Source organism: Letharia columbiana, assembly GCF_014066305.1.
Source record: "Letharia columbiana isolate WasteWater2 chromosome Unknown Sc0000054_s0, whole genome shotgun sequence".
Taxonomy (NCBI): domain Eukaryota; kingdom Fungi; phylum Ascomycota; class Lecanoromycetes; order Lecanorales; family Parmeliaceae; genus Letharia; species Letharia columbiana.
Window position 1 is genome coordinate 105,730 of NW_023501099.1, and position 27,175 is coordinate 132,904.

Below are 27,175 nucleotides of genomic sequence, written 5' to 3' on the forward strand. Positions count from 1 at the left end.
AGGTTGCGATTGGGGGACTAGTGGCAGGAGGATCTGCGCAGATACTCTGGAAGAAGGGAATAGAGTCTATGAAGAGGAACACGATCAGCCCGAGGGCAATGACGGGGATTGAAAAGACGATGACACAAGCGACGGCTATGATGTTGAGGATCCAGAGACACCACTGAAAGGCTGCCTCGACTATGCTTGTGACGATCGAGATTGTCCATTGCCAGAGGTTTCCGACCAAGAGAGTATGCGATGGTGTCGATGTATGCAAGCGTGGTGTAGGAGCGCGAGACCACGAGGTAGGGACACGGTCTTCCATGCTGATGCTGATGCCAAAACAAGTCAGTCTTTTGGGAGGAAAACAGCTTGAAGTAGTATGAAGAGAGAATCATTACCCTCTTGAGTGATGTGAACAAGGTCTGGTTGTTATTTTGTTAAGAGCCGGTCAGGAAAGACAACACCAAGGAGAAAACCTCTGTAGACGACGAAATTGCTTTACGAATCAATTTGCAGATGCACGGCTTGTCGGGTGGGAGGCCGATAAGAGATTTTAAGCAACAAGATGACGAGCGAGACGGCCCCTTGCTTGCTGGAGTGCATAAATTAGGTATGTGGGAAATGTATGATGTCAAAGCTAGTATTACCCAAATGTATGTATATGAAAAGTGGTCAACAAGTCAAGTGTTCTATGTCGTACTGTACGCCAAAGTAAAGTTCCACCGTTGCCGCCGGGCTCTTCTCATAGTGCCCCAAAGCATTCATACTTGCTCCTGATGAAAAAGAAATGTCTACATCCACCAAGCTATATCCCAAAAAAAAGGTATGCGAAGTATGCCATAATGATACAACTCCGAAGAGGATCTCTGATGTCGTTGAAAATGCCTCGTAGATTCAAAATGATTCCGTCCGACTGACAATCAGACTGTTGAACTCGCTGGCGCAAGCGTCATGCTTGAGGGAACAGCTCTTCATCCTGTTATTTGCCATCCAAAGTGGCGCCGCCACGAGTTCCATTGCTCAAGAGGCTTCCTTGAGGGACATGTGCGCAGCGCGCTTTGGAAAAGAAGTGGTACTGTTTGCTGATGCGGAAAAGTTGCCTCGCATGAAGTCGTTGGGGTTGAACCCATAGGCTTCAAGCTGGCTGATGACGGTGTTGATGTCGCTGGCATTATTTCGCTTGGAGATGCTCGACTGGGAACTGTTACCCGAGGGAACGAAGCCGTGTGCTTCCAGTCTGCTGATGACCAGGTTGATGTCCGGCAAGGTACGCTTTTCCAAGGCTGATTCGAAACCGGAAGCATCGCGCTTCGAGGCTGTGCCGTCGGTCGCACTGACCGGGACAAAGCCATGCTGCTCGAGCAAGTTGATGACAAGGGGGATGCTGGGAACAGATCGCTTCTCGACAAGCGAGTCAAGGCTAAGGGCATCGCGCTTCGAGATCGTGGCGTTTGCGTTGGGGACGAACCCGGCCTGCTCGAGGTTGGCGATGTACGAATCGATGATGGCGCTCATGGAGCTGTTTTGGAGTACGTCTATCGAGGAGTTGAAGGTAGGAGGATTGTTTCCGCGAGCCATCAGTGATGCTAAGCCTGCTGCATGTTCTGCAGGCAGATTGGCCATAATAGATGCGATGGCTTCCGATGACATCCGTTAGCTTTCGGAAAATATCATACGGCATGGAAGAATATATTTCTAGCATACCAGGTGACGCCAAAGGCACAGCAGCCGCATTGAGGCTGAAGAAGGTCAGACCCAAGGCCGCGAATGAGAGGTAGAGCATGGTGTCGATGGGTACGGGCTGACTAAGACTTGAAAGTTGTCTAAGGAGGAGTCGAGGCTGGAGTTGAACGGCCGCTGGAATGGTATCTGGAGCGTGCCGAGGAAAAATATCTCGAGGCAGCGAGTCCTACTTATGCAGCGCATGGTCGGTCCAGCCCTTTGAGCGAGAAATCCCAACAACATAGGCTTGAGCCGAAAGGTCATGGATAACTCGTGGCAAGTCTTGCTGCACAAAGAACCAATGCCTGCAAAAGGCATAGACCATTAAGCTCCACGTGTTCGTCAGGCGGTCTGGAACACGCTAGGATACTTAGAACAGGAGCCTTTTTATTATGGCGCAGACATTGGGGTCAACATGGCACATGGCCACACCCAGGCATCCAAAAGAGTAAACAAATTCTGCAGCCACGGTGCAGAAGACAATGAGGGCGAAAACAACAGTCTACCGGAAGTGGCATAGGCATTTCTGGTGTGGAGGCTGAAGCCGAGTAATGACAAAATATCATATCCGCAAGGGGCAGAAGTCGCTCCAGAACACAACCAATTCGCCCTTAGTTGGTAATTCTTTGTCTAAAGTCATTCCAGAAAACGGTGGAAGCTTTATTGTGGGCTTTCTGCCACGAGGCGAAGGCGTTGAACAAAGAGTGTGGGGCAGCCGACGGCCGATTTGGCAGATCAAAAACAAGCATAGTAATCCGAAAGTCCATTTCAAGATACCGCCGCAGATCTGACACCGCGCGGTCTTACGTTATGATTGAAACGCTTGAACATTTATAGAGGAAAACGAGACGAGCACAGAGTGCACGCTGTATACCAAGCCCGGGTCATATGCGATGTTCATTGAAAATCAGGGCCTAAGGTCATAATACCACAGCCATGTTCGGACCAGCCGTCTGACCACATGAAGGTTCCATCCGGCTCTGAGTTGTGGAAGTATTGGCATGGAGGCGGGCCACGAGGAGTACTCGCTGACCAGTCGACAAGAGAGTGTGTCGCAAACAGTTGCTGACGGCTGTTCGCAAGCCTGAAGCATGTTGTGAACCATCAGAGATTCAGTCACTGATTGTTAGTGGAGGATTCCCGAATGCTTAGAGGCATCATAGAGTTCTGTGCGCTTGTCGGGCCTTTGCGCCACCGTGCCATCCCTTCGATGCTTGTTACCACGCAAGTAGCGAAGTGTCGCATATCGGGAGGGTGTAGGTATGAGAGCATGCTAGTTAGATTTTATGGCGCAGGGCAGATACTTGCTCAGTCAAAACCCTCTCCAATGTCTCCGTTCCCAAATAGTCGAATATCTACTTGCTAGCCTCATGAATTTTCAATGGCCTTTTTGAAAACGATGCTGTCCATAATCTTGCTATACCTTTTCCACTGTACGGTAGTCAAATCGGTGTCCATCCGTCCGTCGAATCTTTCCCAAGATCTGAGCGCACCCAAAGATTTTACTTTCACTGACCCAAGTATACCCGAACCTGGAAATACTTCCCTGGCGAATACCATTCCACTTCCAATCAACGACCCACATATTTCCTTCGCTATTGTCAAGGGAACAGCAAAGCTCCCCATGAAAGCATGCCTGATGGTGGCTCTCGAAGCCCTGGTGGAACTGTCCTTCGAATACTTCACGGAACCCTACGGGAGTGGGATCTTTGTATCCTCTGACTACCCAGAAGTCATCATTGTGACCCAAGTGTTCAAGGGACCAGGGCCAATCTTCCAAACCAAGCACGCCGCTCGCGGCTTGGTAGATTTAATCACCCTTATGTTGAGACAGAGTAGTTATAGTAACTCGAGCATTATCATGCGCTGGAGTGATTTCGGAATGTCTGCGCTATGGGCCAGTGTGGCGTTCGCTGTAGGGGACCATGTCGCGACTCAGGGACCCTCGCGAGTGGCTCCAAGGATGGAGACGCTACCACAAGGACCGTACCTAGCTAACTTCAGCAATAACAATAATGGCACCGAGGTCGTCTTTGTCAACAACGACGACGATGAACTTCTGGTCTTCGCCGAATACGTTGGAGGCGACTTGGCTATCCCTGACGTCTTTATCACTCTCTACTCCTCTGTGTTTTACATAGCTCAATTTCCGACCACAGATGCCATGGTGCCCTTCGGGATCACACCCGAAAATTCCAACGCCGGGCTGCAGTACATTCTGCTAGATCCACCACCAAGATCTACGTTTGTTTTTCAGAACGGCTGGGCTGCTAGATCGCTGCAGAAGCTTTCGAAATATATGTTCGAGCAAAGGAAGTTCAATGAGATCAAGTTCATTAGCGGGTGGGATAAGACGCTGTTTAGTGTCGGGTCTTTGAAGAAGAAAACCATGTCAGGAGCGCGTGTGGATGTTGAGAGAGCGTAACGGAGTGTCGTTTGCCTATGAGAGACCGTCTCTATCATTCTAAACAACCGCATAGGGTTCATTTTGTCCCCACCAGCCCCGTCTCTGATGCGTAACGCGCCTGTCAAGACTGTTATCCCGAACTGTTACCACTACCCACGATAGGGACCCCCCCTTGAGCCTTGCCTGAAAGAACACCATGCTCAAGCCATCCTTATTCGACCTTGTGTCTGTATTGCCCATTTGAAGCTTCAAACACTCCCGCGCCAGCTCAAAGCCCCAGTACCTCATCCAGATATTGACAGGTAATCCAAGCCAGTCATCGGAGGTATCTAGGATAGCGGTGCCGCCCGTCCAATCATCCAAATTCGCACTGCGACCTTCTCGAATCCTCTGGCTGAGACGTTGCAGGCGGCTGACAACCTCGTTTCCAACCGATACGTGCCAGCTTCCAGAGAATTCGAAAGAGACGTTCCACGTCTTGCGGTGGGGAGTGGGACTGGCCAAAGCATCGACATGTTCAAGCTCTGGGCGTATATCCGGACTTGAAACGGGAGGACACCGTTATCGATTCTGATGTTGACATTTTGTGTTGCGTCTGCAACTTCCTGACTCGGCTTCTGGTAACCAATCGCGCTGACGAATCCTAGATTAATTCGACAGATCCCCTCTTTGGCAATCGACATTTTCCGTTCCTGCTTCATTACTCCGGAGGAACGCATGAATCTGGGATGGCCGGAGATAAGTTGGTGAAAGCTTCGAGCCGGTAAGGAACACTAGAGCATCTCGCCTGTTTATGAATGAAGGGAGTTCTGTCTGTGGGTTTCACTCGCCACGAAGCGGCGTATAATGGCAAGGTTAGGCATAGCACCACAAATACAAGAAGCTCTCGCTGGATGGCCATAACTTCTACAGCGATGATGTTGCCTCAAGACTCCTGCACAGCCCGGTCGACGTGTATTCACCGGGTTAAAGTCGAAGGAAACGGCTATCAGGCTGTCGGACCTCCACAAGTATTTGATTGGAGCACGTGTGGACGCAACCGTGTCAATTTCGGGCATATCGGTCGGCCGTCTCAGAGATTAGCTGATGCTATTCACAGGCCTGGTGGGCCGTCCATGTGGATAAATCATGTCATCAACGTCAATTTCGTGAGCTGATGCACCTTGATCTTTTCATCTAGCGCTGGAAAGCGCGCATCAGCAAATGCATCAACGTAATCCCAGAGATCTAATCGTCTAGCATGTTGCATGCTGAGTCGGAGTCACCCGCGAGCCCGTTCAAATGGTTTCATCCAATCATTCCAACATGTGCCTTTGACGTGTCGAGAAATGCCCCGAGTGCCGCTTCAAGCGAGAAGGGAGTGAGCTTCGAATGCATGGTAAACCCTGCAGCTGAGTATCAACGAATGAAAATACCAAGCTCTTCGGCCAAGCTCTTCGGCAGCGGGTACTGGTACGCGGCGCTCGTCTTACTCTTCAGATCCCTCGAGATAATGTACTGATATGCAAGGCGCACTCGGGACACTGCAAGTATGTCCCGAGTCTGGTCTAGAACGAAGACAGCTCAACCTACCTATGACCATTCCGTTGAGATAAGTCTGGCAAGTCCGTCATGCAACAACATATGATACCTGGGGGCCAGACACTAGAAGCTACAACGGTGAGGCGTAGGAATAAGGTGGACCCTCTAAAAGCCGTCTAAGCTTGCTTAGCGTCCAAAGGCCCGCTATCTCCTCCCCCGAGGCTCGAGCTAAACTACCCTACACTCGTGCAACCAGCCAGCCATGACACCAAGCATTATTAATAGTATAAAGTGGGGGATCATCTCCCTCGGAAAGCTGCGACTTCTTGCTCATCCACCTTTGAGCGTCCATCAACCCTACCAAATCGACCACTGCTCCTTCGGCAAATCTTCACGATGAAGTTCCTAGGTAGTTCAGAAAAAGCCATCGACGACTCTTCCCCAGAGCGTGACGAGGCTGCAATTCATGGCACACCGTTGGAAGACCACCAGAAAAGCCGCTGGGAGCGCAGTTGGCCTACTATTGCCTGCGGGGCTGGACTCTTCTCTGATGGCTATCTCAACGGGTAAGAACCCCATATGTGCTCTTTGCGTCGCCCCTACTCACCTTTGCTGTCCGGCAATATAGGGTCATTGGCCAAGTGAACACTATATTGAAAGCGTTGTATAAGAAGCAGTACTCGAACTCTCCCGCGCAGAGTAATGTCAATTCGATAGCTTTTGCCGGTACTGTCGTCGGCCAGCTATTCTTCGGATGGATGAGCGATCACGTCTCGCGCAAGTGGGCTTTGATGACCTCGACAGTCATACTCTTTATATTTGCGGCTCTGAGTGCAGGGTCCTATGGTGGTGGCTCTATCAATGGCATGCTTCAGGCTCTCACAGCTTGGCGATTCCTCCTTGGTATCGGTATCGGGTGCGTCACTCTACTCGCGGATTGTACCTGTGGCTGACAGAAATGCAGCGGTGAATACCCCGCCGGCAGTGTAGCCTGCGCGGAGAGCACTGGGGAACTGAAAGAGGGGCATAGGAACAGATGGTTCATCATGTTCACCAATGTCCAGATCGATATCGGATTCGTGGCTTCCTCGTTCGTACCTATGATTGTGGTACTGGCTTGCACGGACAATCATCTACGCGCAGCATGGAGAATATGCCTCGGACTCGGCGTCATTCCCCCACTCAGTCTCATCTATTTACGGTTGAAACTTCAAGAGCCGGAGGAGTTCAATCGCGAAACCATGAAGAACACACACACACCATGGTGGTTGGTGATTAAGTATGTCCAACTTACGCGATACATCCCCTCATTTGATCGAATGCTGACTATGCGCAGGTTTTACTGGGCCCGCCTTCTAGTGGTATCCATGATCTGGTTCATCTACGACTTCTTGACCTACTCGTTCTCCATCTACTCATCAGCCTGGCTACTAGTCATCCTCGGAGACTCGGCACCTATCTGGAAATCATTCGGCTGGGATACAGTTATCAACCTCTTCTATTTGCCCGGCGCAATCGGCGGTGCTTTCCTAAGTGACATTCTCGGCCCTAGGCTTGCACTGGGCTCATTTGTCTTGGCTCAGGGTATCGTAGGCTTTATCATGTCAGGCTGCTATCCCTACCTTGACAAATCTAGCACAGTAGGTGGCTTCGTCGTCGTCTACGGCATCTTCCTTTCCCTCGGTGAAGCAGGACCCGGTGACAACATTGGCCTGGTTGCATCCAAGACCAGTGCCACAGCAATCCGTGGCCAGTACTATGCTATCGCCGCTGCAATGGGGAAGATCGGCGCTTTCGTTGGAACCTACGTCTTCCCAGTCATTCAGAACAACGCTCCAGGTGGCGCGGATAGCAACCGAGGTGGCCAAGATCCCTTCTTTGTGAGCAGCGCTCTTTGCATATTCAGCGCTGGTTTGGCATTCTTTCTTCTGCCGCATATCGGGCAGGATACGATCACGAGTGAGGATCTGAAGTTCAGGGCTTATCTCGAGGATAATGGATGGGATACTAGGCAGATGGGCACGAAGGAGTATCAGATGAATAGCAGCTCAACTGTGGATGAGATTGGTCAATCGGCAGGAGAGAAGGTTTAAGGCTTTTATTGGGAATATCATGACGGAGAGCTGGAGAATTTGATGACTGGTTGGGATTCCAATGTACCGGCGAACAAGATATCCCAAATTGAGTTTGAATTGACCTATTTTTCGGAGAACAACCAGTCACCTCCAAGATTGATGATGTTTTCCCTACATGTATGCAACATAGTCAGAAGCCCGGACATAAGACATCGAGTTTTACCGCTCGCTCTTGCTCTTAACTTACGCGACGTAATATGAACCTTCATGATATACAGACAGTCACTCATTAACCCCCGCCAAGTATTTGACCATCTCAGGTTTCCTGCTTTGAGAACACACCGACCAAACAAACCCATCACCCCTCACCACCCAAACGCACTCTCCACAAACCCCTCACGCAAAATGGACAACCTCCCCACCACATACGCCGGCAAGAACCCCCCCCCCCCTCCCCCCTCCAAACCCCACTAACACCCCCCCCGACCCCATCCCCATCGCCATAATCGGCGGCACAGGCCTCTCCTCCCTCCCCTCCCCCCCCTTCCACCCCCTCGCCCTCATCCCCCCCACCCCAACCCCCTGGGGTCTCCCCTCCTCCCCCATCGCCATCCTCCGCTACACCCCCCCGGCACCCTCCTCCACCTCCCCGCCCCCGTCAACAGCGCCATCGCAACCGACGATCGTCGCCTTCCTCGCGCGCCACGGCGCGCACCACCAGTATGCGCCGCACGAGATACCGAACCGGGCGAACGTGGCGGCGTTGAAGAAGTTGGGGGTCAGGGCCGCGGTGGGGTTCAGCGCGGTGGGGAGTCTGAGGGAGGAGGTGAGGCCGAGGGATTTTTTGGTGGCGGGGGGGGTGGTGGATTGGACTAAGGGGGTGAGTTTGTTGTTGATTCCTGGCGGGGAGATAGATGGGTGGGTGGATCGGTGGGGTTGGGATCATGAGGATGGGTGAAGAGGGGGGTGGATGGGGGAGGGAAAGGAAGGAAAGAGGCCGTGCACTGGCCATGAAGCTGACGAGGGAGTTCTCGTGACAGGTGCGGCCGTGGACGTTTTTCGAAAATGGCATGGTGGGCCATGTCAGCATGGCGGATCCATTCGATGCGCCGCTGTCCAAAGCTGTCCATGATGCTATAAGCCGGCCTGGGGTATTGGAAGGCGAGGATGTCACAGCGCATAGTGCTGGGACGGTCATCTGCATTGGTAAGAGCTGCCGCTACCCTACCTATCTACGTCTGCTAGAGAGAGAGAGAGAGATGGATGCATGCTTAAAACATTTTACATGAGGCAGAAGGGCCTCAATTCTCCACCCGCTCCGAATCCCTCCTCTACCGCTCCCTCCCCACCCAGCCTCCCATCTCCGTCATCAACATGTCCGCCGTGCCCGAGTGCAAACTCTTCCGCGAAGCCGAAATCGCATACGCCCTCGTCTGCATGAGCACCGACTACGACAGCTGGCACGGCACGAATGAGGGGGTGTCGGTCGAGATGGTCATGGGTCACATGGTGGCGAACGGGGCGAATGCGAAGAGGGCGGTGGCGGCTGTGTTGGAGGAGTTGAGTAAGGAGGATGTTAAAGGGGTGGTGGGGGAGAGGTGGACGATGGCGAGTAGAGGGGGCGTTATGGGGCTGCACAAGAGGGATGGGAGGGGGGTGGAGGCGGTGGGGAGGTTGAGGTGGTTGTTTGGGGAGAAGTGGGTTGATGGTGGCGAGTAAGGAGGCTACGTACGTACGTACGTCCTTGGCATGATGAACGGGATGCATGAGCAGCAAGCGATATAGAGCGTATAACATATGCATTGAGCTAAACCGGATCAGTCAAATACGACCTTCTTCCCCTGGAACGGCACCGCCTTCTTCTGTTCCTTGGCCTTCCTCGCCGCCTCCCATGATGGATGCAAGGGGCCTTCAGCAGCAGCAGCCGCAGCAGATGGCTTTGCTTTCCTGGCCACGATCGGATCGCTGTTAGCACCCGTACTCTTAGCGAACCTCCCACCACCCCTGCTACCTCCCCTCCCAGCAGCATCTAACCCCCTTCCAAACCCACCCCTCCCTCTCCCCCTCTTTCCCCTCTCATCCAACCCCTGCGCACCCTTTCTGGCATCCCACCCTTGATCCCTATCCTGCGCCTGTTTCTTCACATGGTTGGCGTTCTTGCCGAACTTCTTTTCCCATAATGCTCGTCGTGCCTGTTGGCCCATTCTGTTCTTGCGTACTTCTATGTTGGCGGCGGAGGAGTCGTTGTCGGAGGAGGCGGAGTCGCTGCCGGACCAGTAGCCACCGAGGGAGAGGGAAGGGAGGAAAGTTGTTGAGATTGGAGGGGCGGTGGCGGGTCTGGCGTGTTTGGGTTTGAGAGGCGGATTGATGGCTGTGGGGTGTTCGTCTTCTGGGGCGTCGTCGTCTTCGTCCGAAGATTCTTCCGCTTCTGTTGGATCCTCCTCCTCTGTGATACTCATGTCGTCCAATTTGTCGCGATCGTGGTCCTGGTTTTCAACATCTTCCTCGCCCAAGTCCTCGTCCGATGATCCGGCAAGCCGTGAAGTGTACATATCAAAGTCGACATCCTTCTCATCATCATCCTGAAAACCATGGTCCTCTTCTATTTCCAAGCTCTCGGGAGAGGAGAAGCCACTCCACTCGTCCTCATTTTGAGCACCGGTAATTGACAGAATTGATCCCTCTCTTTTCGGGACCGCAGGCCCATTCGTATCATTAGCCTGAGAGCCATTCACGTAATCCTTGGCCCGAAGTCGTTTCTTGCTATCTGGCCCGAGCTCTTCAATACCGAGCACAGCTCGAATGCCTTTCAGCGCCTCCGTCATAGCAGCCTGCACAGGGCCTGACTTGAACAATCTCGCCTGCACATTGGCACTAGCCGTCTCTTGCGGCTTCTTCGAGTTGTCGATCGTAACTTGCACATGGTGTGGGAACGCAGGCGCAGAGGCTATCGACTTGATCTTCAGCAACGATTTGTAAAGATGTATTTCCGCCGTAGAAACCAAATCCAGGTTCTTCAAAGCAGCCACCTCGGCTTCCAAGCGCGCTGTGTCTGTGGCATTGCCCTCTGTTTTGGCGGTCTTCTGCCGCCGTCCCAGCTTCTGACGCTCGAATCCTCGGGCTACTTTTAGTGATCGAAAGAGTGACCTTTTGCTCTGGTCGAGCAGACCGTCGAGTTGCAGTCGCTGTAGACGCAGCGCTTTGGCTGTTGTGCCACTGTTGCTGACTTCGGAGCTGCTGATCTCGTCGTGTTTGCGTTTTGACATTGTCGAGAGAGGAATGTGGGAAGCTGGAGTGAGGGAGGGGACCTCGTATTTCGTATCCGAGGTTGGTGGCTTCAGCCCTACAAAGTATTGATTTCTGGCGGCCTTCCTCCAGGTCTAGAGTATCTCTTATTGGTTTCGCGGTGTGGCTTCAGTACTTTGTTTGTGATAAGACTCTGAAAGTCGAACGTTGAAGTTCTGTATCTGTTTCGTTTGTAAATGTGGGTATGCAGTGATGTCTCATCTCATCAACGCAACAAAGGCTGCACTTGTGTTCCTCTCCGCAGCTGGTTTTTATGCCACTTGGTATATCCTTCTCAATAATGGCACTACTGACTACATGGCTCACCTCCGAGACGTCGGTCCTCGACTGCTGCCAGGGACGAAAGAGCCAATAAAGACTGTTTATACCGGTGTTCCTGCGATTGATCACCAGCTGACTGTTCTGGCGCTGTTCTTCTGGGAGAACGTCGACGGATCTAATCCGGCGGGCTCCTTGTTCTGCTTTCATTTCGCTACGCAGGTAGCTTGTGGATGGGGTCTGCTTATGATTGAAGGATTGAGGCATGGAAATAGATGGACTATTATATCCTTGTAGGTACAATGGGACCCAAGAACTACGACGATGCTGATAGGAAGAAGCATAGGGACATGGGGCGTCTTTGTGCAGAACGCCGCATATGCTGTCATCATACCTTACTGGTGCATCGCCTATCTCTCGACATCGCGTATAGTCTCTTCGAGACGTGTATCTGAATATCTGGTCGATGTGCCGAATCTTGCAGGTATCGCTATTTCGATGGTTTTAGGCTATGTCCTGCCGACCATTTTGATGTCGCTGCCTGCTCCTTCGATCATCGATTATGACCTCAAGCAGTGGCTCATGACTTTCTGGCAATTCTTTCCTGTTTGGGTCTCCGTGGTGCAGGGAGTTGTGCCATATCTGCTGCCAAAACCCGGAGAAGCAAGCAGAGTATCTGATATCCACATGTTGATGTCGATGAGGATTCTGTACGCCGGTCTTATCACCACGGCGGGAATCGGTCAAGCCTCTACCATGACTTTTTTGGCAACATCGAAGTTCTTCCCCGAGCTCTTCACTCCTGAGTTCGTCGGCGTATTCAATCCTTCTAATGTCTTTCTGCCAGCAACGATATCCCCGTCTACGAAGGTGCCGTCAATAGGAGCCGGAGCATTTCTCTTGCTTCAGTATGACCACCTCATTGGATCGACGTCCATGGCCCTGTGGAGCACAGTGCTGTTTGTTAATACGTACAGGAATGGGGCGACCTACCAAAGTGTGGGATTGATGATTGTTGGAGGCATTATAATGATGGCTTTGACGGGTCCATTGGGCTATGCAACGGCCTGTATTTGGGCGAGGGATGAGCTGATCATTGCTGAAGCTGAAGCTGATGGTAAGAAGATGCAATGACGGCTCTCCGCGTTAGGAAACGAGCAATGGTTTATGATCAAACGATTGTGAGAGTCTGCACATGATATTGCCTTACTCGAGCGTATCGGGTCGGCCTTTCGGAAGCATTGCTCGAAGTTACCTCTATATACAAAACCCGCTTTGAAAGGGGGCCACGCCTCACAAACGGGCCAGAACGCGAATAAAAGCCGCTTCTTGGAATCACTTCTTTGGCTCTTCTTTCTTCTCCTCCGGTTTTGGAGTGGGTAGTTGAAACTACCAAGAGTATTAGCAACACGACGCAGTGTGCGTGCAGAGTGGTCAAGAGGTTTTAGTGTAGACGTACCTCTTCTGGCTTCCTGTCTTTGCCTGGGCCAACTTGCTATAGGTTCTGTCAGTGACCACTCCGGTGTCTCCGATGCCAAGGTTATGCTTACCTCCCAGGCTTTTGAGTATTAGCATGGGCAACATAAGGTTTTGGCGTAGAGATCTTACCTGCTGTTCCTCCCTCAAAATTTCGGAATGCTTGCGTCAATTCCAATGGTTCCACTACAATCCTCTTTTTCTCTTCATCATAACGGATCTCTGTATAGCCCGTCAATGGGAAGTCTTTCCTCAATGGATGTCCGTCGAATCCATAATCAGTCATAATTCTCCGTAAATCCGGATGCCCCACAAAGAACACCCCAAACAGATCATACACCTCCCTCTCATACCAATTGGCTCCATCGTAAAGTGATGTTATGCTCGGCACCGGTGTAGCTTCATCAGCGTATGTCTTGACCCTAATCCTAGAATTGTGCCTGACACTGAGGAGGTTGTAGACAACCTCAAATCTATTGCTCCTTGTGGGGTAGTCCACAGCGGTTATGTCCGCCACCATCGTGTATTCGGCTGCGGTATGGTATTTGAGGAAGGATATGACGGGAATGACGCCGGTCGGCGGAATGTATATAGTAAGCTCGTCCTTCCATACGGAGAATTGCTGGATGTATTTAGGCATGCAAGAGAGAAGGTATTGGCCATAGGTGTGGAGGCTGGCTGCTTTCTCTTGGAACTTGTCGGTTGGGTTCACAACTGGCGCATGAAGCTTGCCCCCAGCTGTCAAAGTATATCAGCATAGCCTCAGTATCAATTCAGAGCATCTAACACTTACGAGGCCGCTGAGCATGGCGCAGATTTGGCAGCTCATCTTGATTAGCTACCTCCTTAGCTCGAATTGCGGTACATGTGAATTGACGGGTCTTGGATAGTTGTGGGGGTTGCTTAGCAAATATTCGAGCAACGTTTTTGACGGATGTTGCAGCACTCAGTCTCACGGCCATTGTTGTTGAACTGTCAACGGGTTGAGACAGGCTTGCAAACGGAGGTGGTACACTGGTGATGCGATTCTCATGCAGGTGACCCAATCGGGTTTAGCGCGTGGATTAGCACTAGCGCTGTATGCTGAAGTTGCAACTTTGACCTTGCCTCACTTCTTCTACATCTTCAACAATTTCACTCCCTTCATTGTTTACAGCACGGTGCTCAGGAGTCTTTCAATATTACTTTAATGACATCTTCATACCGGTTCACTTCTTTAATCCCTCATTCTCCACCTCACGCATTGCGCACCCCTTGCCCTGCCCTTTCACAATGGCAGGTCGTGTTCAACAAGACGCCTTCATTGATGACTCTGACGAATCATGGTTAGTCCTGCTTCTATATTCCGATCCACCAAGCTTGAGGACAATCAGCTGATGGTTCCACACCTAGTCCTCTGTGCGTGGAGGAGTTTGACCTGTCAGACAAAAATTTCAGGCCATGCCCATGCGGCTACCAAGTATGTTGTAGATTATTCATCTCCCCAACTTACAAACTCGGCTCCTGGAGCTACACATCGCGATTATTGTACTGACTGCCTTGTTACTCCAGGTATGCCAATTCTGCTACAACAACATCAAGAATCACATGAATGGCCTGTGCCCCGCATGTCGAAGACCTTATGATGACCAAAGCATCGAATGGAAGATTGTCAGTCCCGAAGAGTAGGCCTATTTCTATCTCTCAAACAGGTTCATCAACTGACCATCTCCTCTCCAGACAGAAGGCCGACATTGCGCTACAAGCCAGGAAGAAAGCCATGGCACGGAAGAAAGAAACTGAGCAGAGACAAGTGGAAACGCTCAACCGAAAAAACCTTGCAGGCATAAGAGTGGTCCAGAAAAACCTCGTATATGTCGTTGGCCTCAGCCAGAAAAGCAGCGAGGAAGAGTTTTTACGGACACTGAGAGGCTCTCAATACTTTGGGCAATATGGCAAGATCACGAAAATAGTTGTCAGCAAAGCAAAAGAGGGGCAGAACAACGCCAACAACAATAATAACTCAATTGGTGTCTACGTTACTTTCGAAAATAGAGAGGATGCTGCAAAGTGTATTGCTGCAGTGGACGGCTCACAGAATTCGGAACGAACGCTGAGGTGAGTGAATACCTTTACTGATTGTGGAGGCAACCTCAATTCTAACTCGAAATCAGAGCTCAATACGGCACGACCAAATACTGCTCTGCCTTCCTACGCAGTGAGACTTGTGGCAATCGAAACTGCACATTCCTTCACGAGACTGGCGAAGATAACGACAGTTTCAGCCGAGCGGATCTTTCATCCATGAACGCTCTGTCCACACAGCGACCAGCTCAGCAGGCGTCAGCAAGACCTAATCAACAACCACCGCAGGCACAGCCTCCACCTCAGCAAGCCCCACAGAGCATCTCCGCAGCGTCCCAAGCAGTCGCTCGTGATGAAGCCATGAGTCGAAGTGATAGTGGTGACGGATCTGCTCTTCCTTCATCGGCGAGCTGGGCTGCGAAGAATGCGCAGAATGAGAGCACCAGATCGAGCAAGCCTGCGAGCGTGGCTGCTTCCAGTCCAGTCATCACAAATCCAAGCGTCCCGGTGCAATCTGCAGAGACACGACAAGTCCCGTCCGAGCCTCCGCCTCCTGATCCGATTTCGAACAATCCACCCCAAACGCTTACCGTGCGGCCTGCTCCTCTTCGGCCAAGTTACACCCTGGAGCCTGCGATGAAGACCTTGGTGAATTCCTCGTTCAAGTTCACTTTCGACCGTTCAATCTACAGTGAGGATGACCTCAAGGAGATTGATGCTTACCCTCCATTATTCGATGACCATGGAGGACTCGTGCGCTACCGCATGGCAAAAGAACAAGAGCTGGAACGTCAAAAGCAAGAAGAGGAGCGGAACGTGATAGGCGCAATGTCTGCTACAGAAGACGAGGAGGCTCCAGCAAGTGGAAGCTTACAACTAGGAGGGGAGCCAGAGACTCAAGACGAGCCGAATGATAACTCTGGACGTATAAGTGCTCAGCAACGAAGTGTGATACAGCCGCCTTTTGGATCTTCAAGCAGCTTCTCTTTTGGAGGAACCAACTTTCCAGGCAGTAACGCAGCCAGCCTTGCTCGGACCCTTACCCCTCAACAGCAGCATCAGCTTTCTCTATTACGCTCACAAAGCCGCAATCAGCAGAGCCCCGTAAACAACGGCCAGTATCAACCAGGGTATACCGGCAACACTAGTCTACACCATCATCAACAATCCAACCCTTTCCAGGTGCAAAACCAAGCTTTCAATACTGCGCAAGGGCACGGAAGACAAGCCTCGCGTTACACATTCGCAAACGACTCCGCATCAGCATCAACAACAGTGAAACCAGCAGCGAATCCCCAGCTGATGGCCCAACAAGCTGCCATGATGCCTGGAAACCAGAATAAGCACTTTCAAAACCAGCAACTCCAATCAAATGTTCACGGCAACCATTTCTATAGCGGTGTTCAAGGTCCACCTCCAGGCCTCAAATCTAGCGGCACACCACCCATCAGCGGAGGCGGAATGTTCGGCCAAGGACATGGCTTTGCTAGTGCCATGGGCGGCAGTGCTGGTTTCGGCGGCAACATTGGCGGAAAGAACACCAACGACGACCTTATGCGTGAATTGCTACGGACTCGGAACGGAAGTATCAATGGACAAGGGTCTGACATTGGAAAGCGTGAGTTCAAACTTCCTTTTACTCAACAGCCCATGATTTCCGATGCCCCTGCCTCAAGCCTTCTTAGCTCGCTGTATGGGTCTCAAATTGGTGGCCATTACGGTTATCAAGACCATCACCTCCAAAAGCAGAAGAAGAAGGGGAAGAAGCACAGACATGCTAACACTTCCTCCTCTGGGGGAGGTGGTATAGTTGATCTTGCGGACCCGAGTATCTTACAAGCTAGAATGCACCACGGCGCTGCAGGGCAGGGGCAATTTGGCGCCCAAGGTCAAGGTGGGTACAATCCGAACAGTATGCTATACGGAGGAGGCTACGGCGGCCGGTGGCAACTGTGATCAAGGTCTTTATTTTCGACCCGAGGTCCTTTTCTGGACTTTTATTCATTGATGATGGCGCAATCTTCCTTTCGTGGTCATTTAGCGAGCATGGGCCCGAAGACAAAAGAAAGAGGAGATCATGGCGTCTCGGGAGTGGCATCAAAGCCACTGGCATGATCTGGGAGAGCATCTACCAGGGACCCGCTCTTTTCCCTTCAAGGCATCACAGCAGGGCTGCGGTTGGTTACATGATACCACTACACCGTCATTCTCATCGTGGCCAGCGTCATGTATGTAAGCATCCCTTCCTTGACCTGATATCAGGCAGGAAAATATCAGTCTATTTTCTCACACAATCTTTGCCACTTAGAACCTTCCTTTTCCTAATGCCATGATGAGACCGGCGGTCGCAGCCTGTGTGAATCGGCGTTATAATTCCTTTAAAGTACATAGAGCGTGGCTCGATAAGTGCTTGGGGCCTATGCTCGCTTTTGCGGGAGGACTTTGTCTTTTCAATCTGTCATTAACCACTATTCGCTCATCAATCTGAAGATATTTTGCTGACTGTTGTCTGTCTAGACTCATCAAACTTTTCCTCTCGGCAGGACTCAATTCAACCAATCAATCGTCCGCTCACGGACTCCTCATTCACTACACCTATAGTAACTTCTTTGTCAAGCAAGCCTGCCGTTAAGATCACTCCAACCCATACGCCAGTCAATCCAGGACTATCACTACCTCAAGACTTCCCGCCCTTGGTTGCTCCGCAACCTCCACCCCCCGCACCTCCTCGCCCTCAACGCAAAGTCACAACCAGTGCAGCTATCAAGCCAGTCATCCCTGTTCTTCCAAATCCTTCTTCCAAACCCACATCCATGCAAAAAGACCCGCAACAGAGCGAGCAAGCCGGCAGTACCGAGCCCGGTATTCATTCAGTGCCCGAAGCCAGTGTGAAATCCAAGCCAAAGGAAGACGCAGCATCCTTGGGCATGCCCGAGGCCAAGACTGCACCGAAACCAAGTAAAACCTCGCCTGCTAACTCTTCCAAGCCCGCGGACAAGAAATCGCGGCCTAGCAAGCTCGATATTGCTGCAGCCAAGGATGCAACGAAGAAGAATAAAAATGCGACAGACATTGCAGGAGTAGTAAGCGGCCCCGGGCCTTCTCAGCCCCCTACTCCTGCCACAGCTGTTTCACAGGCATCTGCTTCATCTGCGACGCGCCCAAACCAATTTCGACCAACCCGTGTACCTCCTTTGCCAAAGGCCGAAACACGACCAGCTTCGCCTGCAATGGCTCCTACGATTACGAGTAAGCAGCCATCGCGACGGCCCAGTATCACTTCCATCGACCGGCCTGGGACACCAGCGAGCGAGAAGTTCTGGGACAACATGTCGTTTGCCTCTACAACATTGTCTCGAGCTAATTCGCCTCCTCCAAGTAAGGTCGGATCAGCACCTGTGAGGCAAGTCACAAAGAGTCAGCAAAAGAAAGAGAGACAAGCACGTGCAAAGCAGGCGGAAGAAGCCTCCAAAGTCGAGGAGATTCCTGCCAAGGTTGAGGAGCCAATGCAGGCACCTATTATTGGAAGAAAGAAGAAGGCAAAGAAAGAAAAGACGCAGGGTAGTGCAGACTCTACGCCTACCGTCACACGGCCGACATCTCCTGTGCCCAAAGAAGAAGAAGCAGTGGAGGAAAAAGCGGAGCCGGTCACACCAATTAGAGAGGGCAAGAAGACAGCCTCCAAGATTGCAGCAGACATGAAAGAGCCGGACACACCGTCAAGTCCCGCCACTCCGGCTTCAAATGATCCGCAAAAAGCCTCACTCACAGCTGCATCAATCTTTGCCAGTCTATTGAAATCCGGTGAGCTCAGTTCCACCGTGTCCGAGCTTTTCAAGAGTGTCCCCGGACTCAATTACCGTTTCGAAGGCCTTGAGCTAGATCTAGCTGTTGCGGATGATTCAATGGTTTCGGACAGCCAGATGCACTCTCTGGACCAAGGCGAGGCAATCACTATCCAAAAAAGCCCAACCAACCATGTGGTCGTGCTCCCGGACCGCAGCGCTCTGCGTGGCTTGACTGCCGCCCAAGCAGCGCGCTATCTTGAATTGAGAAAGCAAGCTTTGGCGAACGGTGATGTACCGTCTAATCAAGCTCTCGCCGGTCTCGTCCCTGTTCTTCCACAAGTTAGTCTGCCTGTTGCACGGTTTACATCTCGGGCTTCTTCGGAAGACCAGAAGCTGCCCAACCATTTTGCTGCTCCTGCGCCAGGACCTACACCTCTTTCTGCGCAAATGCAGAAGTATGGCGCTATGGAGGGGTCTAGAGATGAGAGTTTCCTGAAGAGAATTCCAAGCGTTAGCGTTGAGAGGGCTGAGCAGGATTTGTCGCTTAGTAGGAAGGAAACGGAGGTTGTGGAGAAGAAGCTGAACGCGTTGTTGAAGAAAAACAGAAGGTTATTGTTTGGGAGTGCTCACTAGGAGCCAAGAATGTTGTTGGAGATGGCTTCGTTGCAGGGAATATGTAAGGCTTCGTGCGAAGCTTTTGAAGAGATGGAAAATGAGCCCGATAAGGGAAATATAACATTGTACCGCAATTTGGACTGGGCTGAAAGGAAACCGACGTTTCTTGCGAATGGTATCAGCATTGGTAGGCTGATAGGAGCTCGGCATATTGAGCTACAAAGAGCTTGGATCTTCAGTGGCCGTAAAGCCTGTTTTGAGAAGGAACGTCTTGTGATTGGTATCATTCAGCATCGATGGACATGATAGGGAGGAGCTTGGCTGTTGAGCTCGGCGTACAAAGCGCTTGTATTGTCGGGTGCTGAGCCCTAGGTGTATTTGTATTTCTAGCAAGCATTAGGTAGACAGTTCGCTTGATGCGACAGGAAGCAAGCACTTCGCTTTTTGTGTATCTGTGCTGATTGATGGTTACCTTACCCTGGTTGGAGGGTGGAGGAAGAGAGAGCGTGCTGCTGCTTCTTCTCTAACACATTTCCCGTTAGAGGATTCAACTACGCCGCTCGTGTAGAGTAGCAGACAGTCTCCAGAGTAGCCAGCAACTCGTCCCGTCACACATTCCCTGAACGGAGAGATTGTTGTCTTCAGAGGAAGTGGAAAGTGGAGGGCAAGGTGATTCGGTAACTGGTGTTTTTTCCCTGATAGATAGGCAATCAGACGGTATGTCACTTCTTCAAGCATAGATTAATGGTAGATGGATTTCTATGGTGGAATGAAATGAGAAAGACTTGCGGTTTCCATATAACCTCCCACCATCCCCTCCTGCATCTAATGTAAAACCCAGATCCTCAAATATCCCATGCAGCTTCGTTACTGGCAAGGATCTTTTGGTCAGATCGCACTCCCACGAATCTGCCTGGTATACCCCAGAAGCCAATCATGCGCCAATGACAGCTCCATACTTGACCATCTGCTCAACCTTGCCTTTATCTCTCTGATCACCGTTTTCTGATTCGAAACCAGGCAGTGGCCATGGCTGGGGATACTTGATGCCGGCGGGTGAAAGTGTTGCAGACGCCAGCGCCGATGTGGCCCGTTGTCCTGTTTGGTGACTGACGGAGGATCTTTGCCGTTGTGAGGATCCAGTAAGATCGCACAGCCCACGGAGCACCCGTCACTAAGCTCTCCGATGTACGCGTTCTTGAAGCCTTCTGCCCTCGGGAGGAACATGGTGGTTTGCAGTTGAAAAAGTAGCTTGTCTCGCTTTGATGGAGGCGACTGGTCGGCCACAGTCGGAGGCGTGGGCGTGTATTTTGGATCAAGAAATGGTAGATCGAAGTGCGCTATTCAACAATTTACGTGTCTCGCAGTCTTCAAATTATTTGCGGTGGGAGGGGCCAATCCACCCAAGGATTTCCATCAAGTCCTTCCTCGCATATCACTGGTCATGGGCAAGAAATAGCTCCTATGCCATACGAAGTAGCCTACAAGTCGAGGTTTCGAGGAAGAACCTTCAGGGTTGGAGTCGACTCCGGAGTCAGGACACCGATGCAGCCAAACTAGCGCGCGTTGCCCAGCAAGGAGTGAGATACGAACCATCTGTAAAGCTTCAATCTGGACCGTTTCAAGCCTCTAAACCAACAGTTTGTACCATCGGGAGCCTCGATCGCAAGCTTGTTGATGAGGAGTTCTTGTCCCTTCTCGGCCAACGTTACATTTCTACGGAGCACGGAACGAGGACCAAGTGCAGAAAACGCAGAGTCAGGAGGTTCGCAGATTCAGTCCTCGTCGTGAAAAACGTTGAGCTGACGAAAACGCTTCCATGTAGAACCATGTTTGGAAAGCTTGCCCTCAAGAGACGCATCGGCGACTGGGACTGGAAAACCGATCCCTCATGGCTTAAGTCTAGTCGGGCTTCTGCCGGTCCCAAGAGGTGCTTAGAACTACTTTCGACGAGAGCTGTACGACGCTGGTAATATCGAAGCATCACCAACGGCCTAACATTGGTGTTTCCCAGACCTTCAACAAAAGTCGAACCAAAGCTTTGCCTCGCTCTCAATTTCCGCACCCCGTCTTCACCGCCGCGGCATTCAGAGCGCACCACGTCGCCGCAGCGTCGTTTGTATTCTTTCGCGTCTTTGTCTACGACAGGTGTCCAGTACCGCCGGCCCTTTTTGAGGACGTTGGAAGATAGAGGGAAGAGACAGGAGGCACTGGACGGCGGAGAGGAAGAACCGACGGAGAAGCTGACGGCGATGGGAGCTGCAGCTGGGGTGGTTGATGGCACGCTTCACCCCCAAGTCTGACGCTTGGCCTCAGCTGAAGAGCGTCGGAAGTCGCTTTCCTTCCCCCGAAGATGATCGCCATGGGCGTGGGCACCATCTGCATGCGCGCCATGGGCTTCAGTGCTACTGGAAGATTCTTCCAACGTGGAGGGATTTCTAGAGCTAAACGGTCACCAGAAGCTGCGCAGTAACATGCGCGCTATAAGATGCTCGGTGAAATCGTGGAGTATATCTAATGATGCACCCAGGCAACTCTGCTAGAACGATGTAATTTTATACCGAGAGGTGTCCAGTCCGGAAACTGTCAAGGGTCCTATTTAGCACGCGATGCAGCAAGATCCCTGAGTAGGTTTCCGTTATCACTTTTCATTGTGTATTTCTTGTAGCAGTTAGGCGTTCGTCGGGAAGAACACTGACCTAGTCTTTTACGCTTGTGCCACAGAGACTAGGGGATGTAGGCAAGGAGCGGTGGCTGGGATACGAAAGGGTTGTATCGATGAGAGTTGGACTAGCTACCATACTATCAATGGACTGCGCGACTTGTCTCTCCAGTCGCAATAATGTAGACCGTATAGCCAGGGTACATTGCAGATGCGAGCCATTCTCAGCGAGGATTATTACCCATCCCTGTCATCGAGCTCCTGTTCAGCACATTTCCTGGGAGATTTTCGTCAAGGCCCATACCCCACCATGTACCCTACTCAATGCACGTGATGAGTGTGTCAGACAATCAAACACCGGCCAAATCTATCAATGCCTTTGCCTCCCTCTCGGCTCTGAAGATCGAGCTTGGCGAGAAGCTACTAGATTAACGTGTCGTCGGCGCTGTTTTTCTCGCGTCCTAGACACAGCACAACTTCCTTCGCGTCCTCTGATAATGGCTTCCAACGGATCTTTTGCACGGCAAATGCCGTATTTTTCAACTGTCCTTGGGCATGAGACAGTACTACCGCGTCGCATGTCTCCTTTAGGGCTGCCAGTAACGACCTATGGTCGTCGTAGTCTGCGAGGTATGCACGGTGTTCCGCAAGCACGCTGTTGTAGTCCGGGACACACTCGCTCGTGGATTTGCAGCTTCGACGGACGAGATCGAATGTAGCGTCAGAGGTGTAGCATAGTCGAACTCGTAGACTAATGTGCTCCGTGTTCTCGTAGCGTTCCAATATATCATGCTCGATTGTGGGCCATTCGACAGGGAATTCTATGATACGATCGTATGGCTCATACTCGATTATCCTATATGCAATAGCGATGTCCTTGACATGCGAATAGAAATGTTCAATCAACTCAGTAAGGATGTGGTTCGGCTCATTTAAGCAAGCCCAGAGTGGGGGATGGTCCATGTTCTCACACTCCAGGCACTTCATATGAACCGTATTCTTGGAGTAGAGTATGGGTAGCGTCTCGGTGTAGACCTGCTTGCTTGTCCTGAGTATCTCTGCGTAGACGATGTTGGCGTTGTATGTGAAGTTGGTGCGGTGCGCTGGGCAGAAGTCGCATGTGGCGCGATATAGGTCGATGTTTTGGACCATCAACTCGTTGTAGACCAGAAGGCGAATCTCGACAGGTAGCTCTATGAACCGGTGAAAAGTGCTAGACAGGGTTGTCAGCCCCGTCCGTTCTTGGAGTTGCATTAGAGTTTTCGGGACAGTGAGATCTGTCACAGTCGGTTAATTCGGCCAGAACTTGTTGCGCTTGAAGTTCGGGAGCCCATACTGTTCAATGTCAATTTTGGTTTATTGGTCGTGACTGCTGATGGTACACTCGAAGAACGTAAGAGAAAGCGTTCTATCTCTAGAAGATATACTATCGAATCTAATTTAAATTATATCGAAGTATAACTTATAAATATTATCGAAGAAGAGTTAATTATAATCTTTATCTTTATTATTAATTTATAGAATTTTATAAAAAGCGCTATCGAAACTTCTAATACTTAATATAATAAATTAAAAACTCTAGTAGAGAGTTTTCGAACTACTAATTATAATATTAAGATATTTTAATAATAAAATAAATAACTTAATTAGAATATCGCTTATACTAAGATAAAGATATTAATAATTACTATTTAGCTAAGTAATAGTAATAATTAATTATTTTATAAGCGAGAAATTAATAATAGACTTCGAGGTTTATATAATAGATATCGTATTAATATTATAAAACTTATTAAAGAAAATAAGAAATTTAAGTAAGACTTAAAGCGTAAAGAGTAATAGCTAAAGAAGTAATAATCTTATATATTAGCTAATTTAAAAAACTTCGATAAGAAAGATATAAAGATTATATTTTATTAGTCGAGTATTCTTATTAATAATATCTATCGAAACTTATACTATATCTCTATTACGAATCGCGTAGAGAATATAGAATTAAATAAACGATATCTCGATATCTCGAATTTTTATAATATTAATAATCGAAATAAGTAGAATAGCTAGCGTTAATATCTTAAAGCGAAGTTTAGATAAAGCGCTATAATCTTTCTTATTAAACTTAAGAAAATCGATTATATATAAGATTATTATAAGTTTACTACTTATAATATTATTAAAATAAGAGTAAATAAAGATATCTTAGATTTATATTAAATTATTTAAGAAATAATTAATAAATTAGATAATATATTCGAAATATATAATAAGATTATTAAATCGAATATTAAGATATTTAATTCTAAATTTAATATAGAAGTAATAGATAAGAAGAAATCGTTTAAGAACTTCTACGTACGATTCTCTATAGCTATCGCTCTCTTAAGATTTACTAATATTTATAAGATATTTAATCTAAAACGATTAATCTCTATATATCTAAGATATCGAATTTTAGAATAGTCTTCTAGCACTTTTCGAGAATTAATTATTTTTCTATAAGTACTAAATATAAATCTTCGAGCTATTAATAATATATTAGATTTAAAAAGTAAGAAAGAGATTAATAAAACTAATAAGAACTTTATCCCCTTAAATAATTAACGTAATACTTTCTTTACTAAAAGAAATAATAATATTACTATCGAAAATTCTAATATATAAGAATATAAGTATCTTAAGCTATTAATAGATAGAATTCGAAAAGAAGATAGATATTTTAAGTATCTAAAGATTAGATATCGTTTTAGCGATAATAGTATTCTATATAAGAATATAGATTTATTAATAAAAGAATAAGTTAATATAATTCTAAAAGCCGTCGACGTTAAGAAGAATATCTTTATTAAATTATTATAAGAATTAAAAAATTAAATATCTCTAGTTAAGTCGTCGTTAGAGATCTAAAAGTCTTATATATAAGAATTAAAGAGTTAGAAATAGAAAGAATACTCGCTTTTATCTCTCTATCCGCGTATATTATTATTATCGAAACCTCTTTATAAAATAAACGTTAATTAGACTTTTATAGAAAAATTATTATATTAATAAAATAGATTAAGATTAATTATCTCTTAAATATTAAAGCTTTAATATTAAGCTTTATAAATATATCTTTTATTAAAGTAAATAAGTTATTTAAAGTAGTATTAATATAATTCTATAGATTATAACTAGTTAATAATAAATCTATTTTTATTTTTAATATTATATATATAGTCTTAATAAAACTTATCTTAGAAGATTATATAGAAGAACTTTAATACTTAATTATCTTATTAAAATAATTTAATATTATTCTAGAAATATTATAACTAGAATAGTATAACTCTTATATATTCTTTAGATTTAGAATTATTATATTTAATTTAGATTATTATATATTTAACTATTTATTATATAATAAATCTATTACTATTTAGAGTAATAATAAATTTTTAAAAAAGAATTTAAATTATATAGTAAAGATTATATTTAAAAAAAAGAATATAATAGAGATCTTTATCTATATCTTTATTAAGATAATTAAGAAATTAGAGAATTAAGTTATTATTATATAGCTTTAAGACTTTAAATAACTTTTTAACTTTATTAATAAGAAAGCGAAGTTTATTATTAATATCGCCGCTATTATAATAAAAGATTATAAAAAATTCTTTTATAAGTTAAGAAAGAAACCTTTAATTATAAAATAGCTATAAAAATAAGTTTTTATAGTATATTATAAATAGTTAGATATTTAGAATTTTATTAAAACTAATAAACTTCTTACTTATCGCTTTATCGACTATAAAATATATCTTAAAAAAGAAGTTATTTTATTATCGAAAAGAGTTTATAGACTCTTTAAAGACTAGATATTAGTTATAAAGAAATATATTAATAAGATATTAGAAAAAGACTATATTAGATTAAGTACTTCTCTTTACGTAATATTTATTCTAATTATAAAGAAATTCGATAGAGAACTTAGACTATATATAAACTATAGAGCTTTTAATATACTTATTATCTCTAATTAAAATACTCTCTTATTAATTAAAAAGATTTTCGCTAAATTATACGCGGCGAAGATATATAATAAATTCGATATTATAGTCGCTTTTAACGAAATTAGAGTAAAAAAGAATTATAAGAAAAAAATCGTATTTCTTACTCGATATAGTCTATTCGAATATATAATAATATCTTTCGAGTTATATAATACCTCTATTACTTTTTAAATATTTATTAATAATATCTTACGCGAATATCTAAATATATTCTATATTATCTATTTAGACGATATTCTTATCTATAATAATATTAAAGATAAGTATATTTAATATATAGAAAAGATATTAAAGAAACTTTAATAAGCTAGCCTTTATCTTAATATTAATAAATATAACTTTTATATTATTAGAGTTAAATATCTAGAATTAATTATTATTATAAAAGAAGTAGAAATAAATATAAAGAAAATTAAGATTATTACTTAATAAAAGAAATTTAGATATATTAAAGATATATAAGTATTTCTAAAATTCGCTAATTTCTATTAAAAGTTTATTACGAAGTATTCTAAAATCGTTATATCTCTAATAAATCTTACTTATACTTAATAGAAGAAAGACTTTATCTATTTATAGACTTAAGAATACTCTAAATAACTCGCTTTCGAAATACTTAAGAAAGCTTTTACTACTATCTCTATACTTATTTATTTTAATTTAAATAAAAAGACTTAACTAGAAATAAACGCGTCTAATTTTATAATTATTATTATTTTATTATAAGAAGATAAAGATAAAGTACTTAGATCTATAATATTTCTCTTTAAAAAGATATCTTCTATAGAGTATAACTATAATATTTATAATAAGAAACTTATAATTATAATATAGATCTTCGAGAAATAATATTCTAAGCTAGCTAATACCTCTATCGAGAATCTTATTAAAGTTATTTTAGATTATAAGAACTTATAATACTTTATATTTTTTAAATAACTTAACTTTCGTTAAGTAAGATAGATAAAGTTTTTATTTAAATTTAACTTTTATATTATTTATCGTTTAGAGAAAATAAAGTATTAAATCTAATAGTCTTATTTAATAAGTAAAAGATCTATCTAAAAATAAGAATAATAATTATACTTATTATTAATATTATATAATTCTTAAAAATAATAATCTTAACGAAGATATTAAGAATATTATATATCTTATTATTATACTTCTAAATAATATAAGAGAAAGTATTATCTCTCTAGCTATAATATTATATAAATTTAGCGAATAAAATAATATTAATAATA

At 46.6% G+C, this 27,175-nt stretch overlaps 13 protein-coding genes across 13 annotated transcripts; 7 read left to right on the forward strand and 6 right to left on the reverse strand.

The window, feature by feature from the left end:
• Nucleotides 1-1,005: 1,005 nt before the first annotated feature.
• HO173_010931 (uncharacterized protein) lies at nucleotides 1,006-1,768 on the reverse strand (the record flags this gene model as incomplete). The annotated part of the gene is made up of 2 exons (XM_037312816.1): nucleotides 1,006-1,622; nucleotides 1,690-1,768. The coding sequence occupies 2 exons, from the start codon at nucleotides 1,766-1,768 to the stop codon at nucleotides 1,006-1,008; spliced, it is 696 nt and encodes a 231-aa protein (XP_037160248.1).
• A 1,338-nt stretch (nucleotides 1,769-3,106) lies between these two features.
• On the forward strand, nucleotides 3,107-4,132 carry HO173_010932 (uncharacterized protein; the record flags this gene model as incomplete). Its single annotated transcript, XM_037312817.1, has 1 exon — nucleotides 3,107-4,132. One exon carries the CDS (start codon nucleotides 3,107-3,109, stop codon nucleotides 4,130-4,132), a length of 1,026 nt encoding a protein of 341 aa, XP_037160249.1.
• Nucleotides 4,133-4,443: 311 nt separating this feature from the next.
• HO173_010933 (uncharacterized protein) lies at nucleotides 4,444-4,833 on the reverse strand (the record flags this gene model as incomplete). The annotated part of the gene is made up of 1 exon (XM_037312818.1): nucleotides 4,444-4,833. The coding sequence occupies one exon, from the start codon at nucleotides 4,831-4,833 to the stop codon at nucleotides 4,444-4,446; it is 390 nt and encodes a 129-aa protein (XP_037160250.1).
• Nucleotides 4,834-6,031: 1,198 nt separating this feature from the next.
• HO173_010934 (uncharacterized protein) lies at nucleotides 6,032-7,728 on the forward strand (the record flags this gene model as incomplete). The annotated part of the gene is made up of 4 exons (XM_037312819.1): nucleotides 6,032-6,201; nucleotides 6,264-6,551; nucleotides 6,600-6,914; nucleotides 6,972-7,728. 4 exons carry the CDS (start codon nucleotides 6,032-6,034, stop codon nucleotides 7,726-7,728), a joined length of 1,530 nt encoding a protein of 509 aa, XP_037160251.1.
• A 42-nt stretch (nucleotides 7,729-7,770) lies between these two features.
• HO173_010935 (uncharacterized protein) lies at nucleotides 7,771-9,429 on the forward strand (the record flags this gene model as incomplete). Its single annotated transcript, XM_037312820.1, has 3 exons — nucleotides 7,771-7,962; nucleotides 8,751-8,916; nucleotides 9,005-9,429. The coding sequence occupies 3 exons, from the start codon at nucleotides 7,771-7,773 to the stop codon at nucleotides 9,427-9,429; spliced, it is 783 nt and encodes a 260-aa protein (XP_037160252.1).
• Nucleotides 9,430-9,527: 98 nt separating this feature from the next.
• On the reverse strand, nucleotides 9,528-10,976 carry HO173_010936 (uncharacterized protein; the record flags this gene model as incomplete). The annotated part of the gene is made up of 1 exon (XM_037312821.1): nucleotides 9,528-10,976. The coding sequence occupies one exon, from the start codon at nucleotides 10,974-10,976 to the stop codon at nucleotides 9,528-9,530; it is 1,449 nt and encodes a 482-aa protein (XP_037160253.1).
• Nucleotides 10,977-11,208: 232 nt separating this feature from the next.
• Nucleotides 11,209-12,408, forward strand: HO173_010937 (uncharacterized protein; the record flags this gene model as incomplete). Its single annotated transcript, XM_037312822.1, has 2 exons — nucleotides 11,209-11,567; nucleotides 11,616-12,408. The coding sequence occupies 2 exons, from the start codon at nucleotides 11,209-11,211 to the stop codon at nucleotides 12,406-12,408; spliced, it is 1,152 nt and encodes a 383-aa protein (XP_037160254.1).
• Nucleotides 12,409-12,609: 201 nt separating this feature from the next.
• On the reverse strand, nucleotides 12,610-13,712 carry HO173_010938 (uncharacterized protein; the record flags this gene model as incomplete). Its single annotated transcript, XM_037312823.1, has 5 exons — nucleotides 12,610-12,663; nucleotides 12,734-12,769; nucleotides 12,825-12,832; nucleotides 12,883-13,488; nucleotides 13,544-13,712. 5 exons carry the CDS (start codon nucleotides 13,710-13,712, stop codon nucleotides 12,610-12,612), a joined length of 873 nt encoding a protein of 290 aa, XP_037160255.1.
• A 310-nt stretch (nucleotides 13,713-14,022) lies between these two features.
• HO173_010939 (uncharacterized protein) lies at nucleotides 14,023-16,770 on the forward strand (the record flags this gene model as incomplete). Its single annotated transcript, XM_037312824.1, has 5 exons — nucleotides 14,023-14,075; nucleotides 14,143-14,209; nucleotides 14,302-14,414; nucleotides 14,470-14,847; nucleotides 14,904-16,770. The coding sequence occupies 5 exons, from the start codon at nucleotides 14,023-14,025 to the stop codon at nucleotides 16,768-16,770; spliced, it is 2,478 nt and encodes an 825-aa protein (XP_037160256.1).
• A 121-nt stretch (nucleotides 16,771-16,891) lies between these two features.
• Nucleotides 16,892-19,235, forward strand: HO173_010940 (uncharacterized protein; the record flags this gene model as incomplete). Its single annotated transcript, XM_037312825.1, has 2 exons — nucleotides 16,892-17,042; nucleotides 17,332-19,235. The coding sequence occupies 2 exons, from the start codon at nucleotides 16,892-16,894 to the stop codon at nucleotides 19,233-19,235; spliced, it is 2,055 nt and encodes a 684-aa protein (XP_037160257.1).
• An 870-nt stretch (nucleotides 19,236-20,105) lies between these two features.
• On the reverse strand, nucleotides 20,106-20,444 carry HO173_010941 (uncharacterized protein; the record flags this gene model as incomplete). Its single annotated transcript, XM_037312826.1, has 1 exon — nucleotides 20,106-20,444. One exon carries the CDS (start codon nucleotides 20,442-20,444, stop codon nucleotides 20,106-20,108), a length of 339 nt encoding a protein of 112 aa, XP_037160258.1.
• A 38-nt stretch (nucleotides 20,445-20,482) lies between these two features.
• On the forward strand, nucleotides 20,483-21,520 carry HO173_010942 (uncharacterized protein; the record flags this gene model as incomplete). The annotated part of the gene is made up of 3 exons (XM_037312827.1): nucleotides 20,483-20,982; nucleotides 21,043-21,147; nucleotides 21,232-21,520. The coding sequence occupies 3 exons, from the start codon at nucleotides 20,483-20,485 to the stop codon at nucleotides 21,518-21,520; spliced, it is 894 nt and encodes a 297-aa protein (XP_037160259.1).
• A 782-nt stretch (nucleotides 21,521-22,302) lies between these two features.
• On the reverse strand, nucleotides 22,303-23,133 carry HO173_010943 (uncharacterized protein; the record flags this gene model as incomplete). Its single annotated transcript, XM_037312828.1, has 1 exon — nucleotides 22,303-23,133. One exon carries the CDS (start codon nucleotides 23,131-23,133, stop codon nucleotides 22,303-22,305), a length of 831 nt encoding a protein of 276 aa, XP_037160260.1.
• Between the last annotated feature and the right edge of the window lie 4,042 nt (nucleotides 23,134-27,175).